Here is a 25,408-nt window from a genome sequence, read left to right on the forward strand (position 1 = left end):
ATGTGTTAGTCTACCAGACTGAGCAAGGTTGTAAATAAAATATCCTTTTCTCGGCCAACACCGGGAGCGAACCCGCGAGCTCCAGACTAGTCAGCCAGCGTTCTACCCACTTAGCCACCGTACGTTTTAAACAATATAGCCTAAGTGGCATAACCTCAACACTTTTGCAAGCATACCTCAAAAACAATTTTAGTTCTGAGTAACCTAACTAATAATCATAAATAAAATAGAAATTAAGCTAAATAAATAGCAGATACAAATCGAAGGTTTATACTAAAAATAAACAGTTGGGTTTGACGGAACAGGGTTATAGTAAGACAGTGGCAAAGAGAGAGAGAGAGGGGGGGGGGGAGAGAGAGATGAAATGAAATGGGGTTTAACGTCCTATACGTCTGGGCTAATGAAAACTAGCATACACCATACAGTGTGCTATGAGGAAATTTTTCCCCGGGCAACGGCACTATAGCCTTCTCTTATATCGAATTCCAACTGCCAAGGGATATTTTATGTGCACGCCAATGTATATGGCCTACACGGGACCTCGGTTTTTAATCCTATCCGAACGACTAGGCAGCTGTCCTTGTCAGACCCTCCGTCTTGCACCACTGACAAGAGAAATTACCACGTCGCAAAATCCCGATGAAATTTCTTGGCCAATGCAGAACACGCGACTTCCAGGCCAGGGGCGGATCCATGGGGGGGGGGCGAAACACTCCCCTGCTCAGCTACATAAATTTTTTTTGTAAATCAACACTTTTTATGAGAAGAGTTTCACGGCCATGTGCTTTATCCTTTATCGTCAGATGTGGGACAGGATGGGCACTCAAAGCACGAGATAAAGATATAGATATTATGTGATATCACAATTAATGCTTTGCATCCATGAAATTGAATCACAATGTCATTGTATTAATTCATAATAAAAATTGACGTCACACGAGGTGTTGAATTTCTCTGTTTAAAAAGCTCAATGTTTAACGTCCTCTCGACGCAGACTTGATCATTTCGAGACGAACTTATGCTTCAATTTTATTTCAATAATTCGCTTGCCCGTAGGAGTCTTTAGCAGTGGGAGGAAACTGGAGGACCCGGAGAAAACCCACGAGGTTGGTCAGGCGACCCTACTCCTTGTCACTACAATCGGGAAATCGAAACCACGCCATTTGACTCAATGAAAGACCTTATGATACAACGCGCACGCGCTAACCATTCGGCCACCCTCCACTGTAGCAAATAATAAAGACATGAAATGAAATAAAATGGGTTTAACGTCCTACTGTTCCGCTCCAATATTGATAATATACGGTTTGATCATTCCATGTATCGGTTCTTTGACATATTTGTTGACTCACACAACTTTAAAATATTAAAATATTTTTTGTGACGTAATACCGAAATCAACGTTCATACAAGGACAGCAGCCCAAGGTCAAAATTGATGTCACATCGCGGTCTTTAAAATCATTGAAAACCGAACAAAAATACATGGATTAAAACTGAAAACAACTGATTACTGATATCAGCAAGGCTTTGTAGGGTTTTTTTTTTACTATGGATTTGCAGTTTTATCTTGATTTTTGCATTCGATACGAAAGTTGAATAAAATTTATTAATTTGTTCTGACTCAAGATGCTGGAATTCCATTTGATTAGAATCATAGGTTCGGGCCCGTAGCCAGCTTTCTGGCTGCGGAGGGGCAGTGAAGTTTTTAAGTGGGGCACAGTCTACAGTGGGTATTTTAGAGTTCTGATCGGCAACTTTTTTTTTCTCGGGGGGGTGGTGCAAAACATTTTTTTAGGGGGGGGTGGTGCAAAACATTTTTTTAGGGTGGCATTGTCCCCCCCCCCCCTTGCCCCCGCTGGCTACGCTGGCTACGGCCTGTCACAACACGCGGTGTGAATCATTGGCTGAATGGCGCGTGCATTGTTTACATAAGACATAACTGCTTCGGAGAGAATGCTGCATTTTAGTCATTTTAATACCCATTTACACTAAATCGGAAATAATTTTTAACTACAAATACGTCAAACGCCTTTATTTATTTTTCCAATATATACAAAAAATGTTTTAGAATTTAATTTGTCGCAGGAAAAAAGTTAATATTTCTAGTTCAGTAATCCGCATCAATGTCATCCTTATCAGTGATTGTCGCGGCCAAGCAAATATTCACTGCGGATCAGTGTGGTTCATTCTCTGTAAGGTCTGGCAGGTTTTTATATGGACAGTCCATATTCTATAATAGAATACAGCCTACATGTATAGGAGTCTGGTTGTCAAAGACTATCTTTATATTTCGTATAGTTGTTTTGAAATTTTTCCACCAAATAAATCCAAATACAGATTCTGAAAGATTATATTTAGAAGGATAAGTAATTGAATATTATTACTGGAGTATTTGTATATTGTTATGTGTAAAAAAGAAGAATTTTAATCATTTGTTTTTGGTTTCGTTTCGTATCAATTTACAGTATTCCGAATTTCACAATTTACTCATTATCTGCGGGACTGAACACTATTTTGTTGACACTGGATTCAACATGGCAACGAAGGAAAGCAAGGGAAAAAAATCTAAAGAAAATGATAAGAAAAGTGGGAAAAAAAGTGAAGAACCATCCCTTACCGAAGAGAAAAAAGATGAAACACAGTCCCTTGCAACCGAAGAAAATACACCCTCTGATCAGACGCCAGTCGTTGAAGCTCCAATGGAAACTCCAAAAATTCCCACTCCAGAACCTGTTTATGAAGAACCTATTTTACCCAAATTGATAATAGAATGGTTTGTATTTATAATGCAATCATATTTTTAAAAGGCAGGGACAAAATTAGGTTGTTGTATTTTCAAGCAAAATCAGTCATTAGTGCAAGAAGGACATTTTTCATAGTCTATAGTCTGTAGCCGTAGGCTATTTTTACGGCACGGCGCATCGGCAAAATATTGGAATTAGAGAATTTTACTCCCGTAAAGACAAAAAGTTTGGGCTATTTTTGCAGCGGTAGACAAAAGTCTTTCGGCTATTGTTGGGGTTAGCTTCCAATTGTTTTAAGAGTCTTTCGACCTCCCAAAAACTATTGGAAGCTAACCCTAACCCCAAAAATAGCCCAAAGATTTTTGTCTGCCTTCGTAAAAATAGCCAAACAACGTCATTGCGTACGACTTCGAATATTTTCCTGATGATATTTTCTTTACGGTTCCGTAAAACTAGCCATTTTGAATAATAGTCAGTGGTATTATATTCAGTGCCAGTGACTCGTGAGTCAATCTTTTAGCAACAATGAACGAAGAAAACAATGTTTAGCGGTGAATTCATTACACTGTATAATATATTTTGCATGAATATCGCCATAGTTTTACATACAAACTCTTGAAACAGTGAATAATACTGATAACTGCTATGGTAAATCTTTCTAGAACTGAAATTAAACAGTGCATGTATTGAGAACAAATCACACCTTTCCCGTGAAGGTTGCCAGGATTTAGGAAAGATTGATACAGTAATATAATTATTCCCTCCGTTGTCTCAAAAAGCATCAATACATAGCCTCAATATACAACAGTGGTTCTCAACCTCCTTTTTTTTTGCCGATGGCACACCTTGGAAGACATAAAAATATAGTGGCACACCTGGCTAAATATATATGAAAAATATTTGTATTTTGCAAAATAAAAACATGGCAAGTCATAGACGGCATTCAACTGTAGACACAGACTAGTCATAGACACATCTAGAATGACTTAAACTAAATAAAGAAAAACACGGTTATGAACTTACTTTATTGTAGTGTTTCGAATTTCATCAGTCAAATAGATGGCTTCTTCACTATTCTTCATTGAGAAATTTTCTTAGTGTGCCACGGCACACTGGTTGAGAATCACTGACATAGAACATCAATAAAAGAAATAATCTTATTAAACAGAATAGTAAGTCAAGCTTTCCTGTATATGTTAAAACCAACAGAAACATCAAAAGAAAACTTGTAATATACCCAAAGATTATTATAAATAGTTTCTCTGTCTCATTGTAGCTTTGCAGGAGAGTTGGTGAAAGGACAGTACGATGGTGAAAGTTTTGCTCAATTTAAGGGAGGCCACACTTACAAGGTAAAGTTGTTAGAGATATATATTATGAAGAAAATGGCCAATGCTGATTCTGCCGAATTTTTTTTGCTTCATTGTTAAAGAAACATTATGGGACATTCGATAACGAGTTGGCAGTTCTCACTATAATAGTTAAAAACTAGATAATGTAAAGGCAATTTGCTGAAAATTTCATTCAAATTGATCCACTATGAACCGAGAACAAAGCGATATAAATTTCCGCCTAGCCGCGATCATCATTACTAAAATCAGTACGATAAACATCATAGTCTCGATTATCCATTTAATCGTTAAATCGTGAAGGAAAGTTATGCAGTAAATCAGTTCATAATCCACTAAAGATCGCAGGCTATCGATGCCATCTTGAGTTGATTATGGTCTGGATAGGTTAATAAATGTCTAATTAATAATTTAGATAACATGTCAGGCCTAAAGAAAGACCAGAAATAGACAGATTTAGCTCTTTCATAATACATGTTTAAACAACCATATAAATTAGGATTTACCTGAAATATATTTTAACCGAAGACATAAATGTATGATAAACCAATCTTTCATTTCGCAATTAATTGATGTAACCAGCAAGACCAAATAGAGCGGACTATCCTACCATTTTACTTGACAAAATGTCATGGATAAAGTCTTTGTTCCTAATAAAAATTTATGTCTTTATTCCTTGATTACATTGGTGTTAGATGGCTGAATGGTTAACGCTTGTATCATAAGGTCTGTCCTTGAGTCAACTGGCATGGTTTCAATTCCCCGGTTGTACGTGACAAGGAGTAGGGTCGCCTGTCCAAACTCATGGGTTTTCTCCGGGTCCTCTGGTTTCCTCCCACTGCTAAAGACCCCTACACGCAAGAGAATTATTGAAACAAAAGTGAACCATCTGTTAGTCCAGTGGAGTTACCCCTCCCCCCCTCTCTCTCTCTCTCGTTCTTGATTACAGTATCATGTCTAGGTGTAGTCTTAATGTGAGTATATATATATAGTGCTAACTTACAGTAAATGTATTTGATATTTTTACAGGGTCTGTTTTCAGAGGGATTAATGCATGGTAAAGGTACATATACATGGGCAGATGGAGTTGTCTATGAGGTATTTATGAATAATTTGGAACATCAACTTTTTTTTTAACACTATATTATGTACAGTGTACCTTACCACATCCGTAACCAGGATCTTTAGTTTACATGCATTATGGTGAACATGAGTGGGAAACAGAAATAAACTGGGATTTAATTTAATGTCCTCCTGTCCTGCCCCAACCGGATTAATGAAATGAAATGGGGTTTAACGTTCAACTGTTCTGCTCTGGTTGGGCTAATGATGATGGGCATACGCCATACTGTATGCTATATTGGGGGGGGGGGGAGGGTAGATGGCCGAATGATTAGCACGTGCGCGCTGTATCATAAAGCCTATCATTGAGTCAACTGGCATGGTTTCGAATCCCCGGTTGTACGTGACAAGGAGTAGGGTCGCCTGTCCAACGTCGTGGGTTTTCTCCGGGTCCTCCGGTTTCCTCCCACTGCTGAAGACCCCTACGTGCCAACAAATTGTTGAAATAAAATTAAACCATACATTAGTTCCGAAATGACATAGTTTGTGTCGAATGGACGTTAAACCCTATTTCTCTCTCTCTCTGTATGCTATATTGGCAATATTGCCCGGACAGCGGCACTACAGCCTTCTCTTATATCAAATTCCAACTACCAAGGTATCTTTTACGTGCACACCAATGTGTACACGGCACCTCAGTTTTTCGTAACATCCGAACGACTAGACAGCTGTCCTTGTCAGGTCCTGTCCTGCGCTACTAACAAGGGGAAACCAGGTCGGAAAATACTGAAGAACTTTCTCGGCCAATGCCAGGAACAAACCCGCAACCTCCAGGCTAGCGAGCCACGTCTTACTCACTTATCCACCATGGCTCCCGAAGTAAACAAGGTGAATATAAGTCACGTTGCTATGGTCTGAGCTATGTGGGAACTTTTGCCTGGACAGCTACATTTCTACCTACCATAGTCTTTGACAAATTCTAATTCTCAAGCCATCAATTACACAGATTTTTCTTACCATCTGAAGAACTAGACACTTTTTTCTAGCCAATATCTTACTCACTCAGTCAGGTGGTGAAAAAGCCAGTGCTAAGCAGGATATGGAAAATGTGGGCACCATTCCAAAAGAATAGATTTAGAAAATATGTTGGTTTCAGTTATCTGTATTTATTTATCTAAATTTTAGGAATCTTTTACGAATTATCTTTAAAGGCCCATGTTGATCTTGAAACTTTTTCATGAATTTTATTAAAATGTATTATTCGTTTCTTTAATCATTATATTTATTTCTAGGGTGATTTTTGTCATAATGAGATTACTGGTAAAGGAACTTATACTTGGAGTGATGGCAGGTAAAATAACTTTACATCATGATCTATTCACTATCCCATGACCTCTGGGGGGTTGGATTGCTGAATGGTTAGCACGTGTGTGCTGTATCATAAGGCCTGTCATTGAGTTAACTAGCGTGGTTTCGATTCCCTGGTTGTACGTGACATGGAGTAGGGTCGCCTCATGGGTTTTCTCTGGGTCCTCCGGTTTCCTCCCACTGCTAAAGACCCCTATGCGCAAGCCAATTATTGAAATAGAATTAAACCATATGTTAGTCCCGAAATGACCTAGTTTGTGTTATGTGGACGTTAAACCCAATTTCTCTCTCTCCCATTTTTATAGCGCACTCACTTGATCCAGAAACGAAGGATGTAAAACCCGATTCCGTTCATTCATTCTAAAGTCTATAATTGATATTATTTGTTTTGTGTAATTAAAGATACATTATGGGAGATTCGATAACGAGTTGGCAGTTCTCACTATAATAGTTAAAAACTAGATAATGTAAAGGCAATTTGCTGAAAATTTCATTCAAATTGATCCCCTTTGAACCAAGAACTAAGCGGTTGAAATTTCCGGCTAGCCTTGATCATCATTACTAAAGTCAGTACAATAAACAGCATGGTCTCGATTATACATTTAATCGTTAAATCGCGAGGGAAAGTTAGGCAGTAAATCGGCCCATAATCCACTATAGATCGCAGGCTAGCGATGCCATCGAGAGTTGATTATAGCCTGGATAAGTTAATGTCTAATTAATAATTTAGATAACATTTCAGGCCTAAAGAAAGACCTGCAATAGACAGATTTAGCTCTTGCATAATGTATGTTTAATATCTGTAATATTATTTCTCTAATACCTGTAATATCTGTTATATTTATTTATCTTGTCTAATATTTATATGATTTTATTTATCTTGTGGTAATACTGTAATATTTGATATTGTATTTTAGTACGTATGAAGGTGATGTCGTTAAAGGTAAAAGACATGGAATAGGTAGATATAAATGTAGCAGAAACAGACTATCATATATTGGACAATGGGATAATGGCCAACGAAATGGAAAGGTATGAATATCATTGTCACATCATGGCTCTCGTTTTAGTCATAGGTTCCTGTCTTGACTGAAGGCCAGTGAAAAATTGAGCGGTTATTCTAGGTTCCCACTATTACGATTCATGCTACGATTGAAATCGTGGTTTTAATCGTGGAGTAATCGTGGTGATCCTATCAGTTCTTATCATATATTGAGGTCAGTTGTAGCAATTGTGTTGTCTGTATCGAAACTTATCCGAATGTATCTGTGCGTACCAGATCGTGGACTCAATAGGGACGTTAGGACAATCCTATCTTCACACATCGCACAACATTGGGGACCTAGCGTCAGAGAATCTTATTATCAGTCAGTTTAATTACTTGCCATAAGGGGGGGTTGAATGGCCGAATAGCTAACGCATGGACAGTATATCATAAGGTCTGTCATTGAGTCAACTGGCGTGGTTTCGATTCCCCTGTTGTACGTGACAAGGTTTCCTCCCACTCCTAAAGACCCCTACACGAAAGCGAATTATTGAAATAAAATTGAACCATGTTAATCCCAAAATGACTTAGTTTGTGTCGCAATTGCCATTCATTTAGAATTTTACTAAGTACTGTAAAGACTCAAAATATAATAAAATTTGGGATAATGCTAAAACTCAGACATGTTGTATTCTGAAACTATATTATTCAAATTTTCAGGGTCGTATGGATTACGATAACGAGGGTAAATCATTCTATGATGGTGATTGGATGAATAATATCAAACATGGCTGGGGTTCACGTCAATACCCATCAGGTAATACGTATCAAGGGATGTGGTTTAATAACGTCCGACATGGCGAGGGAACCATGAAGTGGTTGGACAAAGATCAGATTTATACGGGACAGTGGGAGAATGGAATTCAGGTAGTTAAATACTCTTATTGTTAATATACAGTGTAATTTGTGTCCGCGGGTTTGTCTTCTCGGTCCCATCTTTATGGGACATTCAGAAGTACATGAACTAAATAATACTGCCATATGAGATTATGATAAACCGGTTTGAATTTGAATGCAATTATTCAGGGACTTCTTGTCTCCTCTTGGACAAATACGTTAAAAAATTTGCTTGTGATAATGGATCATGTATCATTTTAATGTATCAGTTATCATGTTCATTTTCAGGTATCATGTTCATTCTGTAGCAAAAACATGACCCTAGTTCTGGAGTAATGAAATACTTAAGTCACGGGGGAACTCCCTAGATTCGAATGAAATTATATTCCATTACATTACTACTTTCATTTTCAGCATGGTATGGGACAGCATATCTGGTTATTGAGAAGAAGTCATTCGTCCCAGTACCCACTGAGGAACTTATATGATGGGGAGTTTGTCAATGGTTTACGACATGGTTACGGATCATTTAGATATGCTAATGGAGCATCATATGAAGGATACTGGAAAAATAACATGAAACATGGAAAGGTAAGAGTTATCTTTCCTTTAAAATGTATCAGGGTTGGGTGGCCGATTGGTTAGTGCATGCGTGTTGTATCATCAGGTCTTTCATTGAGTCAACTGGCGTGGTTTCGATTCCCCGGTTGTACGTGACAAGGAGTAGGGTCACCTGTCCAACCCCGTGGGTTTTCTACGGGTCCTCCGGTTTCCTCCCACTGCCAAAGACCCCTACGCGAATTATTGAAATAAAGTTGAACCATGCGTTAGTCCCGAAAAGACCTAGTTTGTGTCGAGAGGATGTTAAACTCTATTTCTCTTTCTCTGAGTTTTCTAAATTTTATTACTGTTTATTTGTAGGGAAAATTTACATTTAAAAATGGTCGTATATATGAAGGTGTGTTTGAGAAAGATCATATTGTAGAATATCCTGATTTTAATACTGATGGTGCCAGTACTCCAGATATAACACAGATACGAACACGAACTCCTCTCCCTTCAGGTAATCTTATAAATATACTTATATATATATATATAGGTTGGCCGAATGGTGAGCATATGCGTGCTGTATCACAAGGTCTGGCATGGTTTCGATTCCCTGGTTGTACGTGACAAGGAATAGGGCCGTCTGTCCAGCCTCGTGGGTTTCCTCCGGATTCTCCAGTTTCCACCCACTGCTAAAGAACCCTACGCGCAAGCGAATTATTGAAATAAAGTTAGTCCCAAAAAATGACCTAGTTTGTTTTGAGTGGAGGTTAGTTGTGGTGCTGGACACAGAACGAGAAATTTGGTGGTTAAAATCTAGTTAGGAGCTCAAAAATCTATCTCTGTGGTTCACTAGAGACTTGTGTCTAGTCCTTCAGAAGGGTTAAAAGTACACGAGTTCACCCCCCCCCCCAAAGATAATATGTATTGTCTCCCTTTAATGTTTTTTTATTATAGTGAATTGTATAAAGCAGTATGGTTTTATGTTTACTGGCTAAATCTATTTGTTAAGGCTAGCTCAATTTTCGTCAAGGTCGCCGAGATGTAAATAAGATTAGGGCATGTGATTGCTGTCGTGATTGCGGGTTAGGGTAAGCATTAGGGCTAGGTCCAGGGTTAGGGTTATCGGGAGATGAGGGTTCTTTACAGATACCCCTACAGAAAGCATGGGCCGTGGGTCTATCGTTTCCTAATCTTTTCAGGAATTGAACCCATGATGGCACCCATTCACCTTGCAGTTGCCGGTTCAGCGCTCTAACACTGAGTTATCGCTAGCCCTGTTTACATCTCATGACCTTTGACCAAACTTGAAGTTGGCCTTATCAAATAGATCTAATCAAGTTTACTGGTAATAATAGTCTGATTAATGATATATATAATAATCATGTAATGTATCTTTAATAGATAATGCTAGTGTCCACAGTAATGAAAGTCGTAATACTATAAGTCCTAGTTTCCAGCTAGAGATTGATGAATTACTTAATGAGTTCGTAGAAACAGATCGAGAGGATGAAGTTAATCAAGTAAGTAATGACTATTGTTGCTTAGTTAAAGGCTCAATAACATTCTTGTTGTAACTGAATAATATGTCCCAATCTTTATTCTGGTCAACAAATTGTACTATTTTACAATATTCCAATTAATTGATGATACAAATTTCATCTTAACACACCTAATTTCAAAAATTGGAAAACTTCAACTAAATGATTTGAAAAGCCTGACGTAAAGCTTTTCAAATGTGACTTGGATTTAAAAATATTTTTGAACCCTCTGGACAAGTAAAATAGGATTTAAAGGATAATTTACACAACAGGTAGGACACTAACACATCTAGTACTTAGAATAAGGCTATTTTTTATTTTCTGGAGCTTTCAAGCCAGCAAGAGTGTTATTGTCCCTTTAAATTAGAAATCTACGAGTGACGAGTAGCTGTCCCAGATTTCTCTCATCAAACGACTAGTTTCGTTCAGTTCAAACTCATCGGACTTAAACATACATTTTGCAAGAGCTAAATCTGCCGATTGCAGGTCTTTCTTTAGGCCTGAAATGTTATCTAAATTATTAATTAGACATTAATTTACTTATCCAGACCATAAATAAACTCTGGATGGCATCGCTAGGCTGAGGGGGTTTATTGGATTAGGTTCCGATTTGCTGTTTGACTTCCATTCATAATTAAATCATGAAATGGATAATGGAGACTATGTTTTATGATGATCAAGGCTAGGCCGAAATTTCAATCGCTTAAATCTCGGTTCATAGTGGATCAATTTAACTGATATTTTCAGCAAATTCCCTTTACGTTATCTAGTCTTTAATTATTATAGTGAGATCTGCCAGCTCTTTATCTAATCTCCCATAATGTATCTTTAAGTAAGATTGTGCGGATGTTCCCTTTATATAGAACGGAAGCAGTCGCTCAGATGATACAGCACTGCATGGTCCATCTGAGACCCATTTTGTGCTGCTGTCCCCGACGACTATATAAAGGGAACATCTGCACAATTTCACTTAAGCCTGATCAGTTCGAACATTGGCATGCATGTAAAAGATCACTTGACAGTTGGAATTTGATATAAGAGTAAGCCGTTGTCTGGGCAAAATTTCCCTCATGGCACACTATAGGCTGTATGCCTGTCTTCATTAGCCCAGTCGAAGCAGAAAAGTAGGACGTTAAACTCCATTTCTTTCCATTTCACTAAAATTGTACCATATGTAAGTCCAAAAATGACATAGTTTGTGTTGAGTGGCTGTTAAACCCCATTTCTCTCTCTATCTCTTTCAAATGATCATAATTTTTTTTTTTCTGGCGATGAATGTTCATATAAAATAATACTGTTAATATTTAATTAAAATCTGTGATTTATGTTATTACAGGTGATGTATGTTATATTAAGACACGTTACAAGTTTAAAGAAGATTTATACATATTATAGTAACCTAGGTTACGAGGATAATCTAGATAATACTTATATCATGAATAAAATGCAGTTCTGGAGATTTTTAAAAGATTGTCAACTTCACCATAAGCATCTAACATTAATGGATATGGACAGATTACTTGGCTTGTGTAAGTTATTTATGATATAGGTTTAATGGACAGATTACTAGGCTTGTGTAAGTTATTTTATATAAAGGGTAATGGACAGATTACTTGGCTTGTGTAAGTAATTTATGATCTTGGTTTAATGGACAGATTACTTGGCTTGTATAAGTAATTTATGATAAGGCTTTGATGGACAGATTACTTGAATTGTGTAAGTAATTTATGATAAAGGTTGGTGGACAGATTACTTGACTTGTGTAAGTAATTTATAAAAACAGTTAATGGACAGATTATTTGGTATATGTAAGTGATTTTCTAATGATTAATGGACATGGACAGTTTACTTGGCTTGTGTCAGTAATTTATTTGTGTAATGATCTTTAGTAATGGTAAAAGATAATATGGACAGATTACTAGGCATGGTTTCGATTCCCCGGTTGTACGTGACAAGGAGTAGAGTATGGTCGCCTGTCCAACCTTGTGGGTTTTCTCCGGGTCCTTCGGTTTCTCTCTCTCTCTCTCTGAAACCATCAAGATTAATTAGACCCAAACGAGCCAGACAGCAATATCCTAGCGCTATTTGTCATAAAGATTTATTTTTAATTTATTTTCAGGCTATCACAAGGCTAATTATGAACTTCACAATCCGTTTGAAAGAATTCTCCAGAGACAGTTTATTAATTATATGATAATTCTAGCATATCATCTTTATCATGAAGAAATGGAGTAAGTTTATTAGTTTTTAAGCGGAAATTTCATATTTTCTAAGAAAGTCAAAACATAATTATTTCTATGTCTTTTGCTCAATAGGTTGTCAACTCACTATTATACGATCATAGGTATCATTATCACACTTAAAAATCCTTTGACCCCGGAAATAATAACACAATTACCTCCCTTGTTTTTCTATTCCCCCATGGAATAGCTATCTTCAAACGTTTGAATTTGAAGTTGAAAATGATATTTTTTCCAATTTCTCAACTGGCAATAGTGAATTATAGGATTAATAGGATTATTCTTTAACAAGGTAGGACTGTTTATAGATACCATCTATTTTAAGGCTTCATTTTAATACATTTTAAAAATATAATTTGAAAATATAAAATTATCGCTTTAAAAGATTTTTAGCTTTTAAACATACATTATGCAAGAGCTAAATCTGTCTATTGCAGGTCTTTCTGTAGGCCTGAAATGTTATCTAAATTATTAATTAGACATTAATTAACTTAGACCATAATCAATTCTCAATGTCATCGCTACCCTGCAATATTTACTGGATTTGAATCCGATCTGCTGCTCAACGCTCATTGGCCTATCCCTCACACCATTCAGAACACAACTCTTCCAGATCCTAGTGTAGTAAAGACAAGTAAAACGAAATTTTGAACTATAAAAACAAAAGGAATATATTTTCTTTATTCTTAGGGTGGGGGGGGGGGGTCTAGTGATTTAACGAGTGTGCGTGAAACCATAAAGTCTGCCATGGATCCTTTGAAAAGTTAGAAACAGCAAAAAACCCCGACCCCACATCACTTTTTTTTCTTTGACCTATATTTGTTGTTTTTCCAGGGAGGTTGGATGGCCGAATGATTAGCGCGTATTGTATCATAAAGTCTATTATTGAGTCAACTGGCGTGGATTCGATTCCCCAGTTGTGCGTAACAAGGAGTAGGGTCGAGTGTCCAACCTCGTGGATTTTCTCTCAGTTGTGTTGAAATAAAATTGAACCATGTGTTAGTCCCGAAATGACCTAGGTTGTGTCAAATGGATGTTAAACCCCATTTCTCTATCTCTCTCTTTCATATAATTGTGTCATAATACAGGGTTCCCGCGGTCCTTGAAAATCCTTGAATATCCTTAAATTTAAAATTTCATTTTCAAGGTCTTGAATATCCTTGAATTTCGCGGAAATAGGAAAATATCCTTGAATTTCAGTTGAGATCCTTAATTTCGTTTCAAATGTCTTCAATTCCTTTTAAATATGAGATTATAACGATAGTTGGTAATGTTTTGATTATTTTTAAGATGAAAAATTGTAACTTTAGGCTAAAAAATGTCTTTGAAAATCCTTGAATTTGAGGTATATTTATCCTTGAATATCCTTGAAAAAATGTTTGACGAAGCGGCGGGAACCCTGTAATATGTTATAGATTTCATAGCCTGAAAAAAAGGGTCACCTACCCAACCCCTTGATTTTTCTCTGGGTCCTCTGGTTTCCTCCCACTGTTAAAGACCTCTACGCGCTGGCGAATTGTTGTTGTTTTTCCATGTTTTGGGGATGGAAAGTAATTTCGTACAATTATTGTTTGTTTACTTCCAGTGTCGAGGGTCCTGTATTGTCATGGTGTATGTCCAAACTTATTACAGAAAACATTCTTCCAAACGCTTGTAATGTAGCAGGTAAAAATACTCATTTTATTCTTTCATTCTGCCGTCCCACACACAGAGATCCATCTACTTCATACTTCGAGAATAGATCTCTGTCCTAAATGGCTGCCATATCCAAAACTAAGTTCTACTACTTTACACACCTGGGCCCTGTTTCTCGAAATTTTAACGAAAGATAAAATCCAAATGTTAGTAGGTACTTCAATTTTAATTGACTAAGCACTAAAATCAATCTAATATTATCCAATCAAATTACTAAAATTTGGATTTTATCTTAGTTAAAAATACGTGAAACAGGCCCCTGGCATACACCTAAATAAACCTATTTACTTCCATGAAAATGGAAGTAGAATAAGTACCTCTCAAAATAACCGAAGTAAACTTAGTGTTTTCGACTAAAATCGTTGATTTAAGACTGAAAATGTTGGTCAACTAGCTTAGTGTCTGTTTTCAAGTGGAGCCAACTGTAGAGAGATAGCCTAAGTTTAGTATATCTTGTTCTCTTAAATAGTTAAAAACTAGATAATGTAAAGGGTATTTACATTATCTATTTTTGAAATATCATAGCGAGAACAGCCAGCTCTTTATCTAAATCTCACATAATGCCCCTTTAATATTTTTTTTATCACATATTTGATGATGTTTTTATCATTTGATCATGTTTTTATCATGTATTTTATCATGTATTGATCATGTTTTTGATCATTTGATCATATATTTGATCATGTTTTTATCACGTATTTAATCATCTTTTATTATGTATCAGGTAAAATATACATAGAAACAAGAAGAGCTGTCAATGCTTTAGTACATTTAGATCAAGCTTATGAAGTTTATCAAACAGTTTGTACAGCCAGAAAGGTATGTTGATCACACCTGTCTACGTATAGGCCTAGCCTGTTCCACCGTGGTTCTCTTGTCTACATAGGCCTAGCCTTTTCCATAATCCAATTTCAAATGAGATAGGGGGTTGGATGGCCGAATGGTTAGTGCGTGCACATTGTATCCTAAAGTGTGTCATTGAGTCAACTGGTGTGGTTTCGATTCTCTGGTTGTACGTGACAAGGAGTAGGGTTGCCTGTCCAACCTCGTGGGTTTTCTCCAGGTCCTCTGACTTTCTCCCACTGCTAAAGACCCTTACACACAAGCGAATTATTGAAATAGGGTTGAACCATATGTTAGTCCCGAAATGACATAGTGGATGTTAAACCCCATCTTTAGGCCTGAACTATTAATTAAATTATTATTTATACATTAATTAACTTATCCAGACCATAATCAACTCTCGATGTCATCGCTAGCCTGCAATATTTATTGTATTGGAATCCTGTCTGCTGCTCAACACTCATTGATGATTAAATCAAAAAATGGATAATTGACACTGTTTTTTATCATAATGACTTTAGTAATGATGATCAAGGCAAGGCCTAAAATTCAAAAGCTAATATCTCAGTTCAGAGTGGATCAATTTGAATGAAATTTTAAGCAAATTCCCTTTACATTATCTATGTTTCAACTATTATAGTGAGAAATGTCAACTCTTTTTCTCATCTACCATAATGTATCTTTAACACCTGGGAAAATGTTTTCAAATCGGTCGTTTTTATTTTGTCGACCATTACATGGTATCGATACCGTACTCATTATTAAATAAAACATGGATATTGCATCTCGATTTAAATCGAAGTCTGCGCCCTCAATCTCCCTGCAGAGAATATTTTCGGTCATCTCTCTGACAGTCATAATTCTTGGGAAAGATAAAAAATTTTGATCGAAAAAAAAAAGATTGATTGCCATCATTGCGAATAATAAATTAACAATTGATTATCTAGTGCCGTTCATGATTAGTAATAGTGTTTCCCATGGTTATGTACTTGATAGCCGAGTCTGCGTTTCCTGTTATCAAGAAAGTTTAATAGAATTACTTCCCTAATTATGAGAAAAGCTTTTACAAGGTGTTTATTTTTCCCCAATCATTTTTTTTGACACTTCAATTCAAAATATAAGATTTTATTTTTATTAATAAAACTCAAGTACTGTCTTTCAAGTGTATTTTAGATTCATATAAGTGTAAAGCTCTTTAAATTTTTTTAATTACAGCATTTACCAAAAGAACCGGCAATAAAGATGAGACAGTTTTTATTTATGATGAAGGTAAGCCCATATTCATGAAAACTTAAATCTCTTAAAGATAGGTTCCCAGAAAAGTATTTATCGGGTGGTTATTTCCAATAAAAGTATGGCAATTTTGGTATATATGGAAAGTAGCGATATCCAATCTTACTAGAAAAATACTGGATTCCCTGAAAAACACTCATTGGGCATATATAGGACAAAAATGTAAGGGTTCCCCTAATCAACAGCCCGACGATTAGGAATATCAAAGGTTGCACGTGGAGATTTAGCGCTTGATGTACAGAAAGTGTTGTACGTCTAACTCTTCATAAAGTTTATCACTTTCTGAGATAAAAATGACGGGAAAAGACGCGGGCAGTGGATAATCCGAGAATTTGATTAGTTTTCGATATTTGTAATAAATAGTCAGCGATTAAAGACAACATCATCTTGTGTATGCACCCATAAGTCACGTGACATACACATGACCTCTTTTGATCTTTTTTTTTTTATAGCAAGGGTATTCCTTGACAATTACAATGTTTTGAGAAGGATTTGAAGCAAATTTATGAAAAATTAATTAGTTTGAATATGTTTTTAGGCCAAATATATCATCAAATCACCCAGTTTGTATGTGGGAATGTATCTTTAAAATTTGACCTTAACTTAAGATAAGTCATATTCACCAGACTCATTTTCTAAAGATTCTAAATTACAATAGATTTTAAGTTAAGTCAGCTAATACCCTGTCTTAAACTTAAAATCGGGGGCTTGGATGGCCGAATGGTTAGCACAAGCTTGCTGTATCATAAAGCCTGTCATTGAGTCAACTGGCATGGGTTCAAATCCCCGGTTGTACGTGACAATGAGTAGGGTCGCCTGTCCAATCTTGTAGGTTTTCTCCTGGTCCTCCGGTTTCCTCCCACTGCTAAAGACCCCTACTTGCAAGCGAATTATTGAAATAACATTGAACCATGTGTTAGTTCCGAAATGACCTAGTTTGTGTCGAGTGGACGTTATACCCCCTTTCTCTCTTTCTTTACACCCACATTTGATGTCTAGTTTGTTGACTAGTGTTAACACAAGGGCTGAAATAATGACTTCACGTTGTGTTAGTTTTAAAGATGTGTTCTGTTTTAGGAAGCAGGGTTGGGTGGCTGAACATCCTGACACAGAGACCCATCTACTTCATACTTCGAGAAGAAATCTGTCTTGAATGGCCGCCATTTCCAAAAATTCACATATTGTTTTGTAATGCGGTTCTACTCCGTTTCACATCTGGCATAAACATGAACACTAAATAAACCTATTTAATTCTTTTAAATGGAAGCAGAATGAATACTTTTCAAAATTCTCAAAGTATACTTAGTGTTTTTGACTAAAATCGTTGATTTAAGACTTAAAATGTCGGTCAACTAGCTTAGTGTCTGTACTCAAGTTGAAGCTAACTGTAGACAGACAGCTTAGGTTTAGTATGGTGGCTGAATAGTCTAATGCATGAGTCAAGTGGCATGGTTTTGATTCCTCGCTTGTACATGACAAGAAGTAGGGTCACCTGCCTAACCTTGTGGGTTTTCTCCGGATCCTCCATTTTCCTCCCACTGGTAAAATCCCCTATGCACAAGAGAACAATTGAAATAAAATTGTACTATATGTTTGTCCCGAAAGGACCTAATTTGTGTTGAGTGAATGTAAAACCCCATTTCTTTCACCCTCTCTCCCTCGTGGGGTTTTTCTGGGTCCTCTGTTTTCCTCCCACTGCTAAAGACCCCTACGCGAAAGGACCTAGTTTGTGTTGAGTGGACGTTAAACCCTGTTTCTCTCTCTCTATTTTAGGATTTGAAACTGATTAACAGTGATTTAGATCCACATGGTATTATAACAGTTTTATCTAGTGATGATCCAGGTGTGGCCGATACAGAAGGTTGTTATAATCTGGAACTCGAGGTAAAATACTTTTATATTTATGTTCTCAAAATAAGGGGGCGTGGATGGCATGAGGGTTAGCGTGTGCATGGTATCTAGCTCTGTCATTGAGTCAACTAGCATGTTTTCAATTCCCCTGTTATACGAGACAAGGAGTAGGGTTGCCTGTCCAACCTTATGGGTTTTCTCCTGGTCCGCTGGTTTGCGGGGGGTTGGATGGCCGAATGGTTAGCACGTGCGTGCTGTATCATAAGGCCTGTCATTGAGTCAACTGGCGTGGTTTCGAATCCCCGGTTGTACGTGACAAGGAGTAAGGTCGCCTGTCCAACCTCGTGGGTTTTCTCAGGGTCCCCCGGTTTCCTCCCACTGCTAAAGACCCCTATGCGCAAGCGAATTATTGAAATAAAATTAAAAAAAACATTTGTTAGTCCCGAAATGACCTAGTTTGTGTCGAGTGGACGTTAAACCCCATTTCTCTCCCTCTCTCAATTGTTTGAATTATTGAAATAAAATTTTAAAAAACATTTGTTAGTCCCGAAATGACCTAGTTTGTGTCGAGTGGACGTTAAACCCCATTTCTCTCTCCGCTGGTTTGCTCCCACTGGTAAAGACCCGTACGCACAAGCAAATTATTGAAATAAAATTGAACCATATGTTAGTCCCGAAATGATCTAGTTTGTGTCGATTGGACAAACTCTCTATATCTCTTTCTCTATCTCTCTCTCTCTCTCTCTCTCTCTCTCTCTTAAAGACAACTTAAAGAAACAAAGACATTTAAATTTGTAGGGAAAACCAAGGCTTTTGTTTTGCCGGTCTTGACTGACTGACAGTAGATATTGACTGGTGGCTGACAGTTGGTATTGACTGACAGTTGATATTGACTGACTGACAGTTGATATTGACTGTTGATATTGACTGGCTGACAGTTGATATTGATTGATATTGACAGGCTGATAGTTGATATTGACTGGTGGCTGACAGTTGGTATTGACTGACAGTTGATATTGACTGGGTGACAGTGGATATTGACTGGCTGAGATATTATCTGGCATTCAATTTAATGACCTGAACTTAGAATTTCAAACAATTTCACTTTAAAAACACAATAGATACTGTTAAAATTTGTTGTTTTTATGTGTAAAAACACCTAACATTTATAAAACTTGGGAAAGTGTGTTGCTTGTTCGAGGTAATTTTGAAGTGAAAGCCGAGGGATATATCCATTAGCTGTACTCCTTGGTTTTTTTTTTTTCAGCTGACATTTTTAGAATTTTTTGAAGCGTTAATTGGGTGTGCTGAGATATATGTAACAGAAGCTGTGGTGAAAGATCCGGCTACGCCACGTCCTAGTACAGCGTTAACACACGATCACAGCATGTGTTCAATAACAGGAGCTCCATCTAGATTAACCAGTCAGGTTAGTACTCTATACCAGTAGTCTGGGTTAACTAGTCAGGTTAGTACTCTATACCAGTAGTCTGGGTTAACTAGTCAGGTTAGTACAATATTCCAGTAGTCTGGATTAATTAGTCAGGTAAGTAATCTATACCAGTAGTCTAGATTAACCAGTCGGGTTAGTACTGTATACCAGTAATCTAGACTAACTAGACTGTTGTGTGCTAACTTGACTGAGGGAGCAATTATTAGAAACGTCCAAAAGATTCTGCAATTAAAAGGTGGAAAAAGAAGTTGACAGAAAGTAATTAAGAATTTACTTATTCCTCAATATGTATGGTAAATGGATAGTAATTAATGAAAAATACATTCATTTGAAGCAAATTTTTGATAGATTAATTAGTTTGAATATGTTTTTAGTCCAAATATATTATGAAATCACACAGTTTGTATGCAGGAATGTATCTTTAATGGTCAAATAATGTAATAGCTGTTCCTTCCATGTAGGATAATGACCACTAAAAAAACAGCAAAAGCTGGGAAAATTTGAAATGAACCAAATAAACAGGTTTAAACTCCTACTGTTCTGCTCCGACTGGGCTAATGAAAACGGGCATACATCATACAGTGTGCTATGAGGGAAATTTTGCCCGGACAGTGGCACTACAGCCTACTCGTATATCGAATTCCAACTGTCAAGGGGTCTTTTACGTGCACGCCAATGTGTACACGGGATCTCAGTTTTTTGTCCCATCTGAATGACTAGACAGCTTTCCTTGTCACGCCCTCTGTCCTGCATCACTTACGTGGGGTATTCGCGTCAGAAAATCCTGATGAATTTTCTCGGCCAATGCAGGGATCGAACATGCGACCTTCTAGCGAGCCAGCGTCTTACCCACTTGGCTCCTTTGAAAATTTGATGAGTAGAGGCCAGACACTGGGTGGATTGACAAACCTTTGAATTTTGTTTTTTTATCATTTTGACAATTTCTTAATGATGTTGTTATATTGCAGGGTTGTGTTGATGATGGAGCAGATTCGGTTCAGCCAACACCACAACTTGAAACATCATCAGGAGTTGCCTCCCCTACTAGAGCTCAATCTTCCGTTGCCACAACTAAAACGGGTGAAATATCCAATAAAACACTGGATGTAAGTAAATTTATCTTCTGTCTACAGGGTGGGGCTGGGTATCATAAGGTCTGTCATTGAGTCAACTGGCGTGGTTTCGATTCCTGGTTATATGTGACAAGGAGTAGGGTCGCCTGTCCAACTTAGGGAGTTTTCTCCGGGTCCTCTGGTTTCCTCCCACTGCTAAAGACCCCTGTCCACAAGCGAATTATTGAAATCAAATTGGACCATGTTAGTCCCAAAATGACCTAGTTTGTGTCCAGTACTCTATCTCTCTCAGATATTAGAGCCCTTGTTCATACTATAGCATCATTTGTCCTAATTAACCTAAATTGATGATAAAGTAAAACTCTCTTTCTCTCTCTCTCTCTCTCTCTCTCTCTCTCTCTCTCTGTGATATAAGAGATAACATTAACCTAAATTGATGATAAAGTAGAACTATTTTTATTGTTTGTTTATTTTAGGGCCATCAACAATCGTCTAACAATATACCTGTTGATGGAACACAGAATGTACCAAATGTTCTTGATACTTCTAAAGGTGAACTTGTTGTTATAAATAAACCTTCATTCTTACTGCCAACATCATTGCAAATGGTGCTTGATTTTATCTCATCCAGTTTTTCCTGGTGGTTCTCTCTTGTCAGTGATGCACAACGGAGGGCCTGACAAGGACAGCTGTCTAGTCGTTCGAATGGGAAAAAAAACCTGCGGTACACATTGGCGTGCACATAAAAGATCCCTTGACAGTTGGAATTTGATATAAGAGTAGACTGTAGTGCCATTGATCCGGCAAAATTTCCCTCATGGCACACTGTATGGCGTATGTCCATCTTCATTAGCCCAGTTCAGAGCTGAACAGTAGTACGTTAAACCCCATTTCATTTCATTTTTGATTTTATCTGATTTTGAAAGTCTCTGGGAGTTTAATTACAGTACACTTATTTGTCTCCTGCTCTATGGATAATTTGGCATTCAATTATCTTCTGCCATCTACTTTTTATACGCCAACATTTTCATGTGGACGCATTATGTCATCGCCCCTGTCAGTCCGTCTGTCCACAATTTGTTTGTGGACACTCTACCTGTCCCAATTTTATCTGATTTTTACAAAACTTGAAATAAAAGATCTTGATTTTCGGTATTGGCATGTATTGGACCGTAACTTCATGGATTTTGGCCCCTGATAGTGGACGAAAAATCACGTTTTTAGCTTGTGGACACTCTAGAGGTCACAATTTTTATTTAATTTAAATGCCCTAACCATGCTGGATAAAGAGATGAGAGAAACCTTGTCAAACTTTTGCTAGTATTATTTTTTATTATAAATACATGTATTTTGTTTTCTATCAGATATTCAGTTCATGGCTGATCAACAGAAATCCGCTTCGTTTGTTAGTACCCATACTACGGCTACAGATGATAATCAACAGTTAATGCAGAGTACCGTGTCAATTGGTGGACATACAGAAATACCGATTGATGATGTAGATAGAGTGTGTAAGTACAACAGTTTTAAATTAAACGTACATTATGCAAGAGCTAAATCTGCCTATTGCAGGTCTTTCTTTAGGCCTGGAGGGGGGAGGCTATCCGAAAATTTTTGTTCTGAAATGTTAAAGCTGTTGAATTGAAAATAGTACAAGTAGTTAGAAAATGTAATAAAGAAGGGAAAATTAAGATTAAAAAAAAGTTGTTGCCAGGGTAACTCATTTTTGGGGAAAGAATTATGAAAAACGTAGGTACGCTATATCTGTGTAACTAATTAAGATATCTTCGCCAAATTTGCAGGGTATATCAACTAATATCTACCACAGAATCAGACAGAAAGTAATTTGAATTATCATTAATATTTCAAAAGTTATCAAAATATTTCTCCAAAGACAAAATATTGTGGTGAGGCAAATGTTTTAAACACCATTTTCCAAGAAACTATAAAAATTATAGAGAAAAACTCTGTCTGGTTTTAGAGTTATCATTAAAGAATAAGCAGTCCGAAAATGAGACATTTATCTTTATTATTATCAGAGATATGGTGTACCTACATTTTTCATACTTATTCCCCAAAAAATGTGTTACCCTGGCAACAACCTTTTTTTCTTTTTTTTAATGTTAGTTTTCCCTTGTTTATTACATTTCCTAACTACTTGTGCCATCTTCAATTCACTAGCTTTGGAATTTCAGAAAGCATTTTTCGCATAGCCTCACCCCTTAATTAGACATTAATTAACTTATCCAGACCATAAACAACTCTCGATGCCATCATTAGCCTACAATATTTAGTGGATTTGAATACATTTTCTGAAAAATAATTAAACGTAAAAATGGATAATCAAGACTTTGTTTTTTTTATCGTACTGACTTTAGTAATGATGATCGAAGCTAGCCGAAAATTCAAAAGCCAATATCTCGGTTCAAAGTGGAGGAATTTGACTGAAATTTTCAGCATATTCTATTTATATATTTATTTTCCAACTGTTGTGGCGCGAACTGTCAACTCTTTATCTAATCTCCCATAATGCCCCTTTAAAATGATTCTGTTTTTTTCCAGCACCAGACGGCGACGAAGAAGAAGAATTAGATGAAGCAACGCGTCGTTTCAACTTCTGGACTCATCAAATTCATATTTTCTTTGTCAGAAAGTTTTTGCCGGCAGCAGATCGTATGGCCACCATCAAGAATGCTGTTGATAGTAAAGTTTTAGAAGAAGCACGACAACGTTCGGCAGCTTCTTATCACCATTAATGGCAACTATTTTAAAACAGCCATTCTGTTTGGGATTCCAAGTTCAGACAGAGTATATTTCTAAATAATAAAGCTGGATGTCTCTGTTTATCAAAATATGTAATTATTTTCACATCAGTCCAACTTTTGGGGATTCAAAATTCAATGAATACTTCGAAGAAATTTGGTGTCCTCTGTTTAATTATTTTCATCTTTGTGGGTCGAGTGGCCGAAGGGTTTTACGCGTGCGAGTAAGATCTGTCATTGAGTCAAGTGGATTTGTATCGATTCTCCACTTGTACATGACAAGGAGTAGGTTCACCTGTCCAACCTCGTGGGTTTTCTTCGGAATCTCTGGTTTTCTCCCACAGCCGAGTTATTGAAATAAAATTGAACCATATGTTAGTCCCGAAATGACCTAGTTTGTGTCGGTGAAAGTTAAACCCAATCTCTCTCTCTCTCTCTCTCTCCTTCCCTCTCTCTCTCCCTCTCTATCCACCAATATAGTGTTGTAAATCCTATTTCAAATCAGTCCCTTGTCCTACCTTGTGGGTTTTCTCTGGGTCCTCCAGTTTCCTCCCACTGCTAAAGACCCCTACGTGCAAGGTGTTGTAAATCCTATTTCAAATCAGTCCCTTGTCCTACCTTGTGGGTTTTCTCCGGGTCCTCCAGTTTCCTCCCACTGCTAAAGACCCCTATGCGCAAGCAAATTATTGAAATAAAACATTAAACCATATGTTAGTCCTGAAATGACCTAGTTTGTGTCGAGTGGACCGTAAACCCCATTTTTCTCTCTCTCTCTCTCTCTCTATTTCAAATCAACACAGGGACATATATGGACAGTTAGGCCATAACCATTTGAACTTTTTATTTTAGGCACACATTTATCCTTCTTTCTTGCTGGGTTGGGGGGAATTAAAAGCATTGTTTTGGAGTTAAAGTTGAATTTCAATCCCAAAACCTGAGGGCTTTTGACAGTGGGTGAATTTATGTGAACTCTTCTAATAATGGTTTTTATTAACAACTGTCAATTTGAGTTCGGTATTGCACAAAATTTTAATTTATTATTTGACTATTAGTGTGTGAAACATTTCTTAATCCACGGAAATTAGTTATTGGTCTTAGGAATTGTTGAAAATTTAAACATTCACTACTAAATGACATTTTGTTTTGGGGTTTTGAATATCATGATTTTTAACCCTGGATACTGTCATATTAACCTTTGATTCTGCAGCCAGGATATCTAAATGTAAACGATTTTAAAGCAGAAAACATAACTAATATTTTTAAGTTAGTTTAAGATAAAGAATATTTGGTATTTATTAAAATCTGTGATATTATTATTGTGGTGATATTTATATATCTGATCATGTTATCTATAAAAAAATAAAGTATTATTAGATATTGTTTTGTGGTTTTATTTTTTTATCTTGAGGGCACCTTACATTTAACCAGGAACACAGATCTATACCTTTAGGGCTTTCTGAGAATTTCCCAAATGTCACGCTATGTGTTTTGTAATAGAATAGTTTTTGGCGTATGTCCCTCGAGGTCATCCGCTAGTTATGAAAATGGTTCATGGTCATTAAGAATATTGTCCATAATTTCTCTCCGGACTAATCGGAAACAGGTCGGTGTGGAAGGGAAAAGCTGGAGGGGTGGGGGAGGGGGCGTAATTTTGGCTTGGAGGGAATAGCTGTGGGGGCGTAATTTTGGCTCGCTATGTCAATT

General features: G+C 36.9%; 1 protein-coding gene across 1 annotated transcript; it reads left to right on the top strand.

The window, feature by feature from the left end:
* The first annotated feature begins 2,487 nt into the window (after positions 1-2,487).
* On the top strand, positions 2,488-25,083 carry LOC126819689 (radial spoke head 10 homolog B). The gene is made up of 20 exons (XM_056100677.1): positions 2,488-2,775; positions 4,023-4,098; positions 5,125-5,193; positions 6,450-6,508; positions 7,443-7,557; positions 8,231-8,437; positions 8,822-8,998; positions 9,329-9,470; positions 10,358-10,476; positions 11,831-12,023; positions 12,614-12,725; positions 14,320-14,399; positions 15,154-15,248; positions 16,488-16,541; positions 18,339-18,449; positions 19,684-19,845; positions 20,838-20,975; positions 21,419-21,494; positions 22,307-22,453; positions 23,505-25,083. The coding sequence occupies exons 1-20, from the start codon at positions 2,537-2,539 to the stop codon at positions 23,696-23,698; spliced, it is 2,565 nt and encodes an 854-aa protein (XP_055956652.1). The 5' UTR covers positions 2,488-2,536; the 3' UTR covers positions 23,699-25,083.
* The last annotated feature ends 325 nt before the right edge of the window (positions 25,084-25,408 follow it).

Source organism: Patella vulgata, chromosome 4 (assembly GCF_932274485.2).
Source record: "Patella vulgata chromosome 4, xgPatVulg1.2, whole genome shotgun sequence".
NCBI lineage: Eukaryota > Metazoa > Mollusca > Gastropoda > Patellidae > Patella > Patella vulgata.

Bases quoted from the DNA above. Each gene is read 5' to 3' on its own strand.
- LOC126819689 (XM_056100677.1), top strand. From the start codon at position 2,537: ATGGCAACGAAGGAAAGCAAGGGAAAAAAATCTAAAGAAAATGATAAG. The intron at 7,558-8,230 runs GTATGAATATCA...TCAAATTTTCAG, and splicing joins ATGGCCAACGAAATGGAAAG to GGTCGTATGGATTACGATAA. The intron at 9,471-10,357 runs GTAATCTTATAA...TATCTTTAATAG, and splicing joins ACGAACTCCTCTCCCTTCAG to ATAATGCTAGTGTCCACAGT.